Genomic DNA, 14,634 nt, shown 5'->3' on the forward strand with positions numbered 1-14,634 from the left:
CATTCTGACCAATTTTCATGAAGATCTTGTGAAATATATGGCCTCTAGAGAGGTCACAAGGTTTTTCTATTTTTAGACCTACTGACCTAGTTTTAGATGGCACGTGACCCAGTTTCGAACTTGACCTAGATATCATCAAGGTGAACATTCTGACCAACTTTCATAAAGATCCCATGAAAAATGTGACCTCTAGAGTGGTCACAAGCAAAAGTTTACGGACGCACGGACGCACGCACGCACGGACGACGGACGACGGACGCCGCGCGATCACAAAAGCTCACCTTGTCACTTTGTGACAGGTGAGCTAAAAAGTGTAACCATATCCGGATTTAAAATTTTGGATACCCGGAATATGTCTATTACAAGTGCTAAACTTGCTTTTAGACTGTTGTAAGTTAAAAACTTTGCCTCATTTCATTTATTTAAGTGAAAGGTTAAACTTTATTTTCTGTATATAATATGTTGCATGTATAAATTTATAAATATCAAGTAGCCTACATGGAGGAGATGTGTCACTGAAATTGTAACAAGTAAAATAGGCCTAAACACATAGATATTGTTATTCAGTATGCAATTACAAAGAAATGTGACAAGTTGAAAATCAATGCCAAGTAAAATACAAACAGCAGAATTTTTAGTTAATAAATAGGTGCATTAGAGATGACAGACATAGCCTACTAAAAGACCATACCTAAAGTGTGCCAAAAACATGCCTAAATTATGCCAAATTCCATGCCTAAAGTATGTTAAAATGCACTGTATGCATGGACCAGTTATATTTTTTTCCCCGAGGGAGCACGGTCCCGGACCGACCACCACCCCAGAAGTGCCCTTTTCAGTGCCAGCACCCTGCCCTTTTTTAATCCTAGCTGGAGCACTGTTAACCTAATGGCTGATTAACTTTCAGGGTTAAATCTTGACACTTTTAACAAGTTTTAATAGTCTGTTTGTGGAAACCTGGACTTCTCCAGTGCTTAAAGCTTCAGATGAAAGCACTAAGAGTATTATCACCAGGTTTTAAATCAATATGGTGTATTGTACTAGAGCATAAGATTCTAAAATTACTATCCTCAGGGAAAGGTTAAACTTACACCCTACTTACCCTTGCTTCAATGATTTCTGGCAGAACTGGTAGGAAATCTTCCCTTATCACCTTTGAGAGTGACTTCTCACATCTCACTGGACTGTCCTTATACCATTCTGCAAAATTTATCCAATCGTCCAGTGTCTCACACACCAGATGCCAGCGAGTTGATGACTTTGACGGCTGGGGAGCAACTGCCGGTTTGGACAGACTGAATTCACAAGAATTACTTTCCTCATTTGCTTCAGATCCCTCTTTACTATCATCATCAGAATTCTTTGGTTCTGTTTTTACTTCTTCGGCATTTCTTTTCCTTAAAACTCTCTTAACACCTGCATCATTGGAATCATTAGAGGTCTCCTCAATTTCTGGTTTAACATCAATATTTTCCTTTTCAATGTTACTATTTTCTGATTCTGTATCTTTTTTCTCAACAGTACTTTCACTAACAACTGCATTATCATTATCAGTTTCCATTTTTTCTTCTGTCTTAACTTCAGTATTTTCAGTTTTAATATTCACATCATCTTTATCTGAATCAGCTGTAGCTGCAGCAACATCCCTATTCTCATCTTTCTCTGAAATGTTTTCAGAATTCTTGTTATCACATGTGTTATCCGTTTTCTCTAATTCTTCAACTTTGACCTGATCTGTTTGTTCCTCCTTCGGTTCTATCTCGTCAGTTTCTCTCGATAATTCATGCTCACTTTTGGTACCGGCATCTGCAACTACCTTTGTATCACTGTCATCTACAGTCTAAGGAATAAATCAATTGAAAAATAAAAACATGTGTAAATTTCCAGCCAAATTACATCTGGTGAATGAGATAAGAATACAAGTACAGAAAACTTCTTGGCATGCAAACTATGAAACGGAAAGTGAAGTGCTTTGGTTATCAAAAATCATAAATCATTTCATTTGTACGATATACAGCTAAATTCTATTTTACATCATAATTATAACACAATGACTCAACATTTGAGGTTTGTTTTCTGGGTTTGAATTCAAGCTCCCACACTTGCATTGTGTAGATATTAATATGGGATTGACAGAGATTTTTTTCCTTTCATTAAATTTCAGTTCTCATCTGCTGTAAATACTAATTCAATAATGTACATATTGACTGATGACATTTTTTCACACTGCACATACTTGGTAGACTGGCTTTCCGAGTTCAATCATGTAGCAATAATTTATGTAACTTTTTTCATACAAAATCAAATTTATTAAGACTCAGCAAAATGTCTGCAGAAGATGATAACCAACTATTCATTTGTTGTAAATTTCGTTATCAAAACAAGAGCTGTCTCCATAGGGTGATACATGCCCCCGATGGCACTTTGAATGAATAGTTATGGCCAATGTTAGAGTTTAGGACCTTTGACTTACGGACCTTGGTCTTGCGTGCAACACGTCGTCTTACTGTGGTACACATCCATGCCCAATATTTTTAAAATCCAAGCATGAATGACAAAGATATGGACCGGACACGCCCATCAATGCACTATGTTGAAATATGACCTTTAACGTCTAAGTGTGACCTTGACCTTTGAGCTACAGACCTGGGTCTTGCGCGCTACACGTCGTCTTACTGTGGTACACATTCATGCCAAGTTATTTGAAAATCCATCCATGGATGACAAAGATATGGACCAGACACGAATGCACTATCATGAAAAATGACCTTTAACGTCTAAGTGTGACCTTGACCTTTGAGCTACGGACCTGGGTCTTGCACGCGACACGTCGTCTTACTGTGGTACACATTCATGCCAAGTTATTTGAAAATCCATCCATGGATGACAAAGATATGGACCGTACACACCCAACTATCATGAAAAATGACCTTTAACGTCTAAGTGTGACCTTGACCTTTGAGCTACGGACCTGGGTCTCTCACACGACACGTCGTCTTACTGTGGTACACATTCATGCCAAGTTATTTGAAAATCCATCCATCGATGACAAAGATATGGACCGGACACGAAAATTGCGGACAGACTGACAGACGGTTCAAAAACTATATGCCTCCCTTCGGGGGCATAAAAATGGCTTTTCTCAATTGCAAGTAAAGTTAATAATTTGCCGAGTTGAAAATTCTTGTACTAGCAAAAATTTGTGAGTGCATGAAGTTTAATTCTACCCCTGGTTTTAACAAAACTGACAGAAACACAATGTGTTTTAAAAACAGACACTGACTGACTTTTTATTTAAAATAACTTACAACAAATTAAACAAATCTGACTAAAATCTGGAGACAAGCATCTTTAGACTTCCATAATATCTAACTCTAACAAGAGCACTGCCTTGCAGGTGCAGACGCTCATCTGATTTTTTTTGTCTCTGTATAATAGAAATGTTGTCCTACCCATGATTTTCTAAGTACAAAAAGGGCTATAATTCTTGCAAAAAGCAGGATGGAGTTATGTTTTTTGCTGTTCAGAGCCAGCTTAAGACGGTGAACAACTGTTGCAAGTTTCAGAGCAATATCTTTGATAGTTTAGGAGAAAAGTTTACCTAAACACAAAACTTAACCAAGAAATCAGATTTTCTAAGTCCAAAAGGGGCCATAATTCTTGCAAAAAGCAGGATGGTGTTATGTTTCTTGCTGTACAGGGTCAGCTATTGATGGTGAACAAGTGTTGCAAGTTTTAAAGCAATATCTTTGATAGTTTAGGAGAAAAGCTGACCTAAACATGAAACTTAACCAGGCAACGCTGATGCCGACACCGACCAAGTGATGACAATAACTCATCATTTTTTCCCTAAAAATCATTCAGCAAATTTACAGGGGTCCCAATCAGACATTCAGCAAGCATGTAAATATAAACTTGCCAAAGATTTTAAGAAAAAAATATCCAAATGTTCCAAAATCACACCTACCTTAAATGCAAACAACAGAATCACAATATATCTATGACAAAACAAGAAAGAGTCACAAGATGAAGCACTGTAAAAACTTAAGTATCCTTTATTACCTTCTTTTTATCCACTTTTCCCTCACCACTACCATCATCTTCAACAATCTCATCTTTACTGGTTTCTACTTCATCACCTTCTTTCTTACTATCACCTTTTCCTTCTTCTGTCAAACATAAGCCTTTTCCATTATTATCATCATCGACCTCCATTTCATTTTCCTCCTTGCAATAATCTTTATCAGTTTCTTTGTCATCTTTTTCCTTCTTATCATCATCATCTTTGTCCTTACAACTAGTCACATCATCTTTTTCCTTCTCATCATTTTCCTTGTCACAAACATCATTGTTCTTTTCCTCTTCTTCATCTCCATCTTCGTCTGTACGACTCAGATCTCTTTTCAAGTCCACATTTACAGTTGGTCTCCGTGCGGATCTCTTCCCTGGAGTAACAGATTTCTTGGATGTGCCAGACCTTACAGACACCTTTGATGTTTCAGATCTCAGTGAGCCTGCTGACTCGTGACCACTGTCATTGTCATAATCATTATCCTCTTCTGTTTCGCTGAAATTATGTAAAGGTTAAAAACTTTAATTAACTAAAATAGTTAATAATTTTTCCTTCAACAAAGGCAATACTCTGAATTTATTTGCAATGAATTTGCCAAATGATGTGACCATTCATTATCTCATTTAGGTTAGCTCTTACAGTTAGTTTTCAACAAAAAAGTATGTTTTAGCTTGCAAGCTTTTGTAAGCAAATGTGCAAAGTCTTAAAAACTGTGATGCATGTCTTATAAAAATACTATCAAACAAATATTTAACAAGTCAAGGGAGATAACTCCCTACAATTAACTCTCTTAGACTTTGACACAGTATCTGCACACTATGCCTTAAATTTATTCATTTTTGTATTAAGCACTACACAATTTTATTTTGATTCTTCTATGTATGCATCTTTCAAAACTTTAAATATAAAAAAATAAAAAAATCAGTATTTCTTTTCTCACATAAAACTTGTATCTAAATAAATCACTTTTTCAAACCAAAACTTTGAACTAACATCTGGATTTGATTACTGAAACTATTTACCCACTCAAAAAGGCCTCCATCAGTAAGGTATATACATACTAGTCCTTTTGTAGGTAAACTGGCAGAGGAAGAAGACTCCAGGTGCACAACAAGATACTGTTTCAGGTACATGCGTGAAACAACCTTGGAACTGACAGCTACATAGCATGAAAGAATTCGACAGTCTGGTCACAGCAAGGTGTACGAGGGTACAAACACAGCACCTGTAACTACTTTACTAAACCTTCTAATTTACCTGTTATATGGAGACGGTAATGGTGGTGGTTCTGGTTTCCTTCGACTCCTTGCACTCCGTCGAGTACCAGTGTCAGCTTGTAGAGTTTTGGGATCGGGGTTTTTCTGTTGTTTAGCAACGTTCCTACTGCTAGATCTTGTTCCCTGCTTAATAAATGACACAGGATGTTATGACCTTTTCCATTTTCCTCACGTATGATGACAATCAAGTTGGTGTATGTATTACTATGGTGAAAAGGTTCTGCCAAACAACATGCAGTTTGCAGAAATGGTTTTAATATGTACTTTTTGCATAGTCAGTATGTATAATTTTTTTCTCTCTATTTCTTTAAACAAATCCTTGAGCCATTTGAAGAAACAGTTCAAACTGCATTTGAGAAGATATACATTTTATATTTCTGAAATGCATGATCCACACACAGCTGTCAGGACAGCCAAACATTTCAAAAGCCTAAGTACTAAAAAAAGACTGCCACTGTGGACCTAGATTGCTTGTATTAGTTATACAGCTGGCTGAACAGTGTTGGTAATGAGTCATGTAAAGAAAAATATCTATGAAATTATTCTGAAGGGGAAAACAGACACTGATGTATGGGGAAGTTCAACAGTTCTACCTATTCTTCGTATAATGAAGCTAAAAGCTATTTAGACTAATTTACCTTTGAAGGGGTTTCCTTCTTTGTTGATGGTGTTTTCTGATTGGTTGTTTCTTTCTTTGTGGTTGTTTTGGCAGGTGTTCTCTTGGCTCTTCCTTTACTACTCTTCTTTTCAACCTTTTCAGATTCATCGTGTGAAGATTCCTCTGTTTCTTCCTCCTCTTCTGAAGAGCTACTAGTGTCAGAAGATTCGCTGAAATTCAAAGAAAACAATACTTCATTGTGTTGCCTTATTTGATGATGTCTGTCCTCTTCCTTCACAATCATGTTTACTGTTCTAGTCCTGCAACCAAGTCAGTTCTACTTTAGTCCTGTTTCATGGGAATTTCAAGGATGACAAGAATATGTCAACAAAGTATGTCACATATTCTACGAAAATGCCTCATACGATTATATTACAAAGTCTATAAAGCAGCTCATTCAAAATAAACAAGAGGGTCATGATGACCCTATATCACTCACCTGTTAAACTTGGTCTCATTAAGATAAACCATATGACCATGTTACATAAAGATAGGGTCATAAATGTGGTCTCTACAGTGTTAACAAGAGTGCAAGAATGTCACAATATACGCCCGTCACAGCAAATTTCTTTACTCTAGCACCTGTATTTGCAGATGTAATTTTAATTTTATGGTTGTTTAGTAATCATTGTAATTCTTTTGTTTTTCTAAGTCCACAAAAAATCTCCTTACCAGGTAGAGATACCTTAAAATACACCTAAAATTAGAAAGTAACAACTATGTTGTACCACAGAAAAGTGGTCTTGGTTTTTCCCGACGGTCAATTATAAAAAAGTTACAATATAAGTTATTTATAGTAACAACTAAGGGAAGTTAATCTTTAAAAAAAAAAAAAAAAAAAAAAAAATACAAAAAAAATTGCAAGTCCACACAAAAATCCTTACCAGGTAGAGATTGGTCAAAATACACCTCAAAATTGGATGTAACATGCATGTTATACTACAGAAAAGTGGTCTCGATTTTTCCCTACGTCTAGTAATGAAAAAGTTAAAATATAAGCTATTTATAGTAACAACAAAGGGAAGTAATTCTAAAGAAGGGAACTGCGCATGACACTTCGTCTCATGATGGTGTATAATTGTGCCAAGTTACATCAAAATCCCTCTATGCATGAAGAAGAAATGCTTCGGACAGTCATTCTTGTATCTGACCTTTGGCCTCTAAGTGTGACCTTGACCTTAGACCTAGGGACCTGGTTCTTGAGCATGACACTCCGTCTTGTGGTGGTGAACATTTGTGCCAAGTTATATCAAAATCCCTCCATGCATGAAGAAGAAATGCTCCGGACAAAGTTTTCATTCTTGTATCATTTGACCTCTAAGTGTGACCTTGACCTTAGACCAGGGACCTGGTTCTTGCGCATGACACTCAGTCTCATGATGATGAACAATTGTGCCAACTTTCATCAAAATCTCTCTATGCATGAAGAAGATATGCTCCGGACAAAGTTTTCATTCTTGTATCCTTTGACCTCTAAGTGTGACCTTGACCTTAGACCTAGGGATCCGGTTCTTGCGCATGACACTCCGTCTTATGATGATAAACAATTGTGCCAACTTTCATCAAAATCCCTCTACGCTTAAAGAAGATATGCTCCGGACAAAGTCATACTTGAATTTGACCTTTGACCTCTAAGTGTGACCTTGACCTTAGACCTAGGGACCTGGTTCTTGCGCATGACACTCCGTCTCATGATGGTGAACAACTGTGCCAAGTTTCATCAAAATCCCTCCATGCATGTAGAAGATATACTCCGAACAAGGTCTGTGGACGCCGCCCGCCCATCCGCCCCCCAGGGGCGTTCCCATAATACGTCCCGTTTTTCAAACGGGCGTATAAAAAGCTTTTCCTTTGATTTTAGTGGTGACCTAGTTTTTGACCCCACATGATCCAGTTTTGAACTTGACATAGGAATCATTAAGATAAACATTCTTACCAAATTTCATGGAGATAGGGTCATAAATATGGCCTCTAAGAGTGTTAACAAAGCTTTTCCTTTGATTTTAGCAGGTGACCTAGTTTTTGACCCTACATGACCTAGTGTCAAGCACGGCCTAGTAATCATCAAGATCAACATTCTGACCAAGTTTCATGAAGAGTGTTAACAAGCTTTTCCTTTGATCTGACCTGGTGACCTAGTTTTTGACCCCACATAAGTTTCAAACTTGGCCTAGAGATCATCTAGATAAAAATTATGTTCATGTTTGTAGTAAATCAAAGCATCAATTAAACCTCTATATGGCTGAAAGGACCAAAATGGAAAATTTTGCCCCTGAAGGGCAGTAACTATAGAACCCAAGATGGAATCTAGCCAGTTTTTGAAAGGAACTGAGATCTTATTTGACTTAATTTGTGTGTAAGTGTGGTTAAAACTGAATGTAAAATGTCACTTCTATTGTGTTCACAAGGGCTCTTACAGGTGTCAATAAGGGGCCGTAACTCCTGAACCTATGACTGGATCTGACGGATTCATCATGGAATCCAAGATCTATTGTTGTTAAAGATATTATGTCTGCAAAAGTGGGCCGGTGGTCTAGTGGTAACACGCTTGATTGTCGATTCAGAGGTCCGGGGTTCGAATCCCAGTCAAGGTACTGGAAATTTCTGAGATGCTCTTGAGTGTCTCCCACCTTACTTAGAGGCCTGTACTGGTTCTTCCAAGGAAAGACGGCTTCGCATGTATAGGTGCTATACACTGGGCACATTAAAGAACCAGACTGTCTATTCGCAAAGAGCTAGGCTTAGTTAGCCGGACAAGTCTGTATCTAAAAAGGATTCTCTCTCTCTCTCTCTGTTCTGGGGGCTTTATCTCACTCTGTCCCTCTGGTCAGATCGCTCTGTGTCTGTACTAGTAGAGGATGAATTTCGCGCCCTGTGTGGCTGCGTATGATATATGTAAAGCGCCTTTGAACGTGTTTATCATGAAAAGGGCGCTATATAAATCTGGTAAAATAATAATAATAAAAGCCAAAACAGCAAATTTTGGCCATTTCAGGGGCCACAACTCTGAAACCCATGATGGCATTTGGCCAGTTTTCAAAAAGAACCAAGATATTATGCCAATACAAGTTGTGTGCAAGTTTGATTAAAATCTATTGCAAAATGTGGTCTCTATTGTATTCACAAGCCAAAAATAGCAAATTTTGGCCCTTAACTGTGGAACCCATGATGGGATCTGGCCAGTTTTCGAAAGGAACCGAGATATTACGCCAATACAAGTTGTGTGCACTATGTGACAGGTAAGCTAATTTAACATCAAACAAGAAAATGCCGAATATATGCACAATTTGGTTATGCAATGGTCACTCTGTGAAGTTTGGTGTCGGAGGAGTTGCAAAAACTTTGTGACATACAGACAGCAGCTAAATCAATCCAGGGGAGACATAATGAGCAAGTTAATTCAAAATATTACTGCCAATTCCTTGGAACTCCTAACAATATCTTCAAGTTCTATACTGATCCACTAAGACTGCCTACCTCTCTGGAATTTCAATTTTTCGAGTACGTAATCGCCCACTCCGTCTTGTATTGCTTTCTTCAATTTTCTTTGCCTCCTCAAGTTTCTTTTTCCTTTCTACTTTCCTTAGAGCTTTCATTTTTCTCTTTTCTTCCTTCTTCTGCTTCTTTTCATCTTGTTTTTTCTTTTTTGCTTCAATTCTCCTTTCCCTATCCTTGGCTCTGTAAATGCAGTATGTTGTAACAGTAACTATAAGAATTCAAGCAAGCTCTTTCTCAAAATCATATCTCGAAACACTCAAGTCAGAAATATCTTATTTTTGCTAAATTAAAAATCTGTTACAAGCAAGAGCCTACAGTAAGTCATATAGTGAAAGGGTTGATGGTATCGGGTGGAACCATTAAACATTCGAGCTGTGACCTTGACCTTAAGCTGGCAGGGGTGAAGGGGAATATTACAGCCAAGTCATATTAAAATCCTTCCAGAGGTTTAGGAGATACAGAGAAGATAAAATGGAAGGCTCTAACCTTTGACCTTGAATTGTGACCTTTATCTTGAGCCAACATGGCAGAGTCTTGCACATCGTCTTGATGAAGTGATCAACTGACCAAATATTCATGAAAATCCTTCAAGGGGTTTAGGAGATACAGAGCTAACACAAAATGGAAGGCTCAAACATTTGACCGAGTTCTGACCTTGACCTTAACCTAACATGGCTTACTCATGAGTTCTGCACATTGTCTTGATGAGGTGATCATTGGACCACAATTTCTTGAAATTCCTTCATGGGGTTTAGGAGATACAGAGCAGACACAAAATGGAAGGCTCAAACATGTGATCCAGAATTGTGACCTTGACCTTGAGCCGACATGGCTGACTCATGAGTTCTGCACATCGTCTTAATGAGGTGACCATTTGACTCAAGTTTCATGAAAACCCTTCAAGGGGTTTAGGAGATATAGATCGGACACAAAATTGGAAGGCTCAAACCTTTGACCTCCAGTACAGACCTTGACCTTGAGTCAACATGGCTGACTCATAAATTCTGCACATCATCTTGATGAGGTTATCAATTGACCCAAGTTTCCTGATTATCCTTCAAGGGGTTTAGGAGATACAGAGCGGACACGAAATGGAAGGCTCAAACTTTTGACCTTGAGTTGCGACCTTTACCTTAAGCCGACATGGCTGACCCATGGGTTCTGCACATCATCTTGATGAGGTGATCATTTGATCCAAGTTTTATAATAATCCTTCAAGGGTTTAGGAGATACAGAGCAAGCTCAAACCTTTGACCTTCAGTTTTGACCTTGACCATGAACCAATAAGGTTAACTCATGGGTTCTGCACATCATCTTGATGAGGTGATCATTTGACCAGTTTCATGAAAATCCGGACAGAGAGGATGGATGGATAACATTCCTATAACCCCCCGGGGATTAATAAACTTAAGTTTCAATATTCCATCATACATTACAATTTCAGTGTTGGACACAAACAGCTGTTATCACTAAAGTTTATGTAGGAAAATACATCATGTTCATTGTTCATGATGTTGTGCCAATTGTGACCTTGACCTTAGAGCTGGTCACATGGTCCTTGTATAAGACATCATTTTATTAATGTTATAGTGGTTTTTGTGCCAAGTTAAATCTCACAATGCATTGGAGTATCAGAGAAGCTGCTTAATTTACCTCAATATGTACAATGTGCAAATTAGCAATTCAACAAATTCCAGTGCTTATCAGAATGGATACGTAAATCCAAAATATGCAATTCTTGATTTGATGTGTGTGTATTAGAGCTTAGACTTGAACTGTCTGCAAACAGCCTACCTTAGCAATATAGGCTAGCCAAACAATGAACCTTGAAGAAAAAAAATGCTGATAAAAAAAATACTTTAATTGTGCAAATTTGCTATTTTCAACCCTATATTAATCCCTAATTCATCACATTTTATAACAAGAATCAGTATCAAATTGGAAAATACCTTTTTTCTTCCTTAGTGAGTTCTTTCTTTGGTTCTGGGTCTTCCATGTAAAGTCTACTACCATAGAAATACCAGTAAAGGGCGCCATCTTTGTCTTTTCCAAGGGGCTCCACTCGCATACTATCTCCTTCAAAACCCTTAAAAATACACATGTAAATGAAAAATCTGTTTTCTGTTCTCTCCTAACAGTTTCACTTAAATCCGATGCAGTTCTTTTTTAAATTAAACTGCTAGTGAAGTGCAAGAGGCAACTTTGATCATAATTATTTGCACACACATGAACAGAATCAAGAACTTCCACATTTTGAAAGAATTCAACCAAAGCTGGAAAGTCTTTAACCAAAATATCATAAAATAAATGAATCGCTATCAGCTACGACTTGACTGGAACACATACAGTTTTCCCCACTGCATTCAACTGCAAATTACAGTAAGTTTTTATTATCAAAATAGTGTAAATATTTTGTCAGAATGTGTTCACCTAAACCTTACAGATCAAACTAAAGTTTTCAGATAAGACAGTTGACTTTACTATTTTGATACTTGATAGTGAAATACAGCATAGCTGATTGTTTTTTTTTTTTTTTTTGCTGTTTTAAAGTTGCACTGATACAATTGTAGGTCAAATGAAAACTTTCCTGCTTTGGATGGTGGAGAAAAACTCCAGGTGCCCCTCAAGGCATTATTCCAGACAACATCTAGTACGTTAGTAGAACCACCAACCATACGTAAGCCACCTAGGAAAAAGATTTCTAAACTTGGGCAAGCTTCTGAACCTACGGCTGTGAAGGGCAAGTGATTTGAAATCAGCCACCTTGACCACTACGACATACCCGAAGAAACTATATCTAAATTTGTACCACTGGTGATCAATACCACCAATGTAGATGAAGTGGGACAACAATTCAAGTTTCAGTCAAATCCATTAGGTATCACAGCGACAGAGTGAAAGTTGGCATAATTCGTGAAATTCATAAAATTATTAAAGGGCAATAACTAATGAAGTGATCCTGATGTAACTGCACATGCACCATCACCCTATACTGATCTACATTTGTGTAAAGTTTCATGAAGATCCATCAATAGGTTACTTAGATACAGTCAAAAGTCCCTATTTTTTACCAAATCAAAGGGAAAACCTCTGCTTCTGCTGGGTCAGCTATCAGGGGTCTAGCTAGGTCCAAATTTTTGGGAGGTCACTTCTCCCTCAAGTTGATTTAGGGAGAAGTGGGGAGACTTCAGGGAGAAGTGGGAAGACTTTTTCTACCACAATGATGTTGAGTGATTCGATAGGTGGCTGTAATTTTCTTGTTTCTTGATAAAAAACATTGATGTGACCATTCATTTTCTTAGTTAGATCATTTCCCATACAGTGGTTATCGTTTTGTTACAAAATTCTGAAAACCATCGTTTTCAAAATTCAAGCGGATGCTATAAATGTAACACGCCGAATTTTGGTTATATCTTGTACATGTATGAAGTGTTTATTATTAACACCGAGCAAAGAAGTAGAAGTGTATTTATTTTTTATAGCTCTTTGCACCGAGTCATTCACCGAAGAATGTCAGTATCTCACTCGAAATATAAAACTGAAAGTAAAATGTGTACAGTAATCTAGAAATACATATTCAAATAAATTCATCGATGGAAGTCAATTTAACGTAGTTAATACATTACATGTCGTTCTTTTATCATAGATAACAAATAATTGTGTACCATATTCCAATTAATCGCATGGTTAATCAGCAGTTTCTTTAATAAAATATTGTTGTTGTTTTTTGCACATGATGACAATAAACGCGAAGTGTCAAAGACGTAAACGCGGCGCTGATTGGCTTAATACAATAGACTGGTGTATCGGATAATTTGATTCGCTTTCACACTTCTCAGGATAATCTCGCAAGTACCTGAGGTAGGCGGAGCTTAAATTATGCTGCCGGCGTGTGTTTGTGTATTCGACACTCATTATGACATGGTGCAAATTGTCAACAGTCTGGGTAGCAGTAATTAGCGAGTGCGGAAATCAAAGAAAATCGGGCCACTTGCATTTCGCTTTGAGGTTAGATTTGAGCGAAGTTTGAAGTTCTAGAGCGCCTATTTCGCTCAAGTCGCCCAGTCGCGAGAGCCCTGGCTATAATACTATATGTAAGCAAAGGTTGTGTGCTAGAGGTTTGTTGACCCTAATCAAAATACTTTTTCAATTTTTTACCTAAGGCCATAATTAAAATTTTGTTTGTTTGCAGTGCTCCGACCGACCCATCAAAATCGTCCCGACCCAAAATATTTTTTAGGCAGTTCAGGGGGGCAATTTTTTTTATCTATGTTTTGATCCTTTCTGTTGCAAAATGCATTTTCAGCAGACGTTTTCCTTTTCGTATTTAAATATACAGCAGATCATTCAGCGTTTAGTGTACGCGACTATATTGCCGTCTTCGCACGTGTTTCGGAAGTCACAAGTTCCGATCTGAGTGAGCAAGTCGCTCAGACATCTTTACTTAGTCTTTCTCACATGATTTTACGGTGACCTATGTATATTTGATAAACAATTTTCCAATAAACAAAAGTTTCGGCGGTATATGACCTGTTTGTGTAGGTTCGCCGTAAATCCTAACTCATTCTTTTAATAAACAATGTCGTCTGACACAACGCCACGGACCTGACCAATAATATAAGTCAGTCAACATGACCACGGTCTAAAAATTTATTCTGATTTTCTGTTGATTAGTTTCAACATTTAAAAGTCTATAAATTAAACAGACATCTGAATTTTTTATCATGCACTAGAATAATTCGCAACTTGAATGATAACTATTCACATTTTTATGTATTAATTGAGACCTTGTTCGAACACGTAATAAAGCCACATACCTCATTTTTTTTTTGTAAATCCTAATTTTTCAAACATGATTTCACTTTTTTCCCAGTTTTATCCGACACATTTGGTGACAAAATTGCATAAACATCTTGAAAAATACAGTGGCACTAACTTGTCGGCTAAGTTCAAAGGAAAGATGCGAATCGGCATTTGGCCTTTGATGTAAGATGAAAGGAAGCAGTTTGACAGCTAAATGTTGTGATGGGTGTGATGTAATTTGACCTAATTCTACAAGTACAATTTGTGTATTACCTAATACACTTTGATTTAAAAGGACTGAGATGATATATGGATTTGCAATTTAA

At 37.3% G+C, this 14,634-nt stretch overlaps 1 protein-coding gene across 6 annotated transcripts in view; it reads right to left on the reverse strand.

Moving 5' to 3' along the window:
- LOC123536403 (uncharacterized) overlaps positions 1-14,634 on the reverse strand; it is a 90,948-nt gene that overhangs the window by 67,908 nt on the left and 8,406 nt on the right. For 5 of the 6 annotated variants that reach the window (XM_045319571.2, XM_053528176.1, XM_053528175.1 and 2 more), the window contains exons 5-10: positions 11,455-11,591; positions 9,485-9,685; positions 5,988-6,177; positions 5,330-5,475; positions 4,063-4,567; positions 1,103-1,840 (exon numbers count right to left, since the gene is read on the reverse strand). In XM_045319571.2, coding sequence (XP_045175506.2) covers positions 1,103-1,840; positions 4,063-4,567; positions 5,330-5,475; positions 5,988-6,177; positions 9,485-9,685; positions 11,455-11,591 — 1,917 coding nt within the window. The remainder of the gene's footprint in view (positions 1-1,102; positions 1,841-4,062; positions 4,568-5,329; positions 5,476-5,987; positions 6,178-9,484; positions 9,686-11,454; positions 11,592-14,634) is intronic. The other variant, XM_045319572.2, reaches the window with a different exon arrangement.

The sequence above is a fragment of the Mercenaria mercenaria genome, chromosome 17, assembly GCF_021730395.1.
Source record: "Mercenaria mercenaria strain notata chromosome 17, MADL_Memer_1, whole genome shotgun sequence".
Lineage (NCBI taxonomy): Eukaryota > Metazoa > Mollusca > Bivalvia > Venerida > Veneridae > Mercenaria > Mercenaria mercenaria.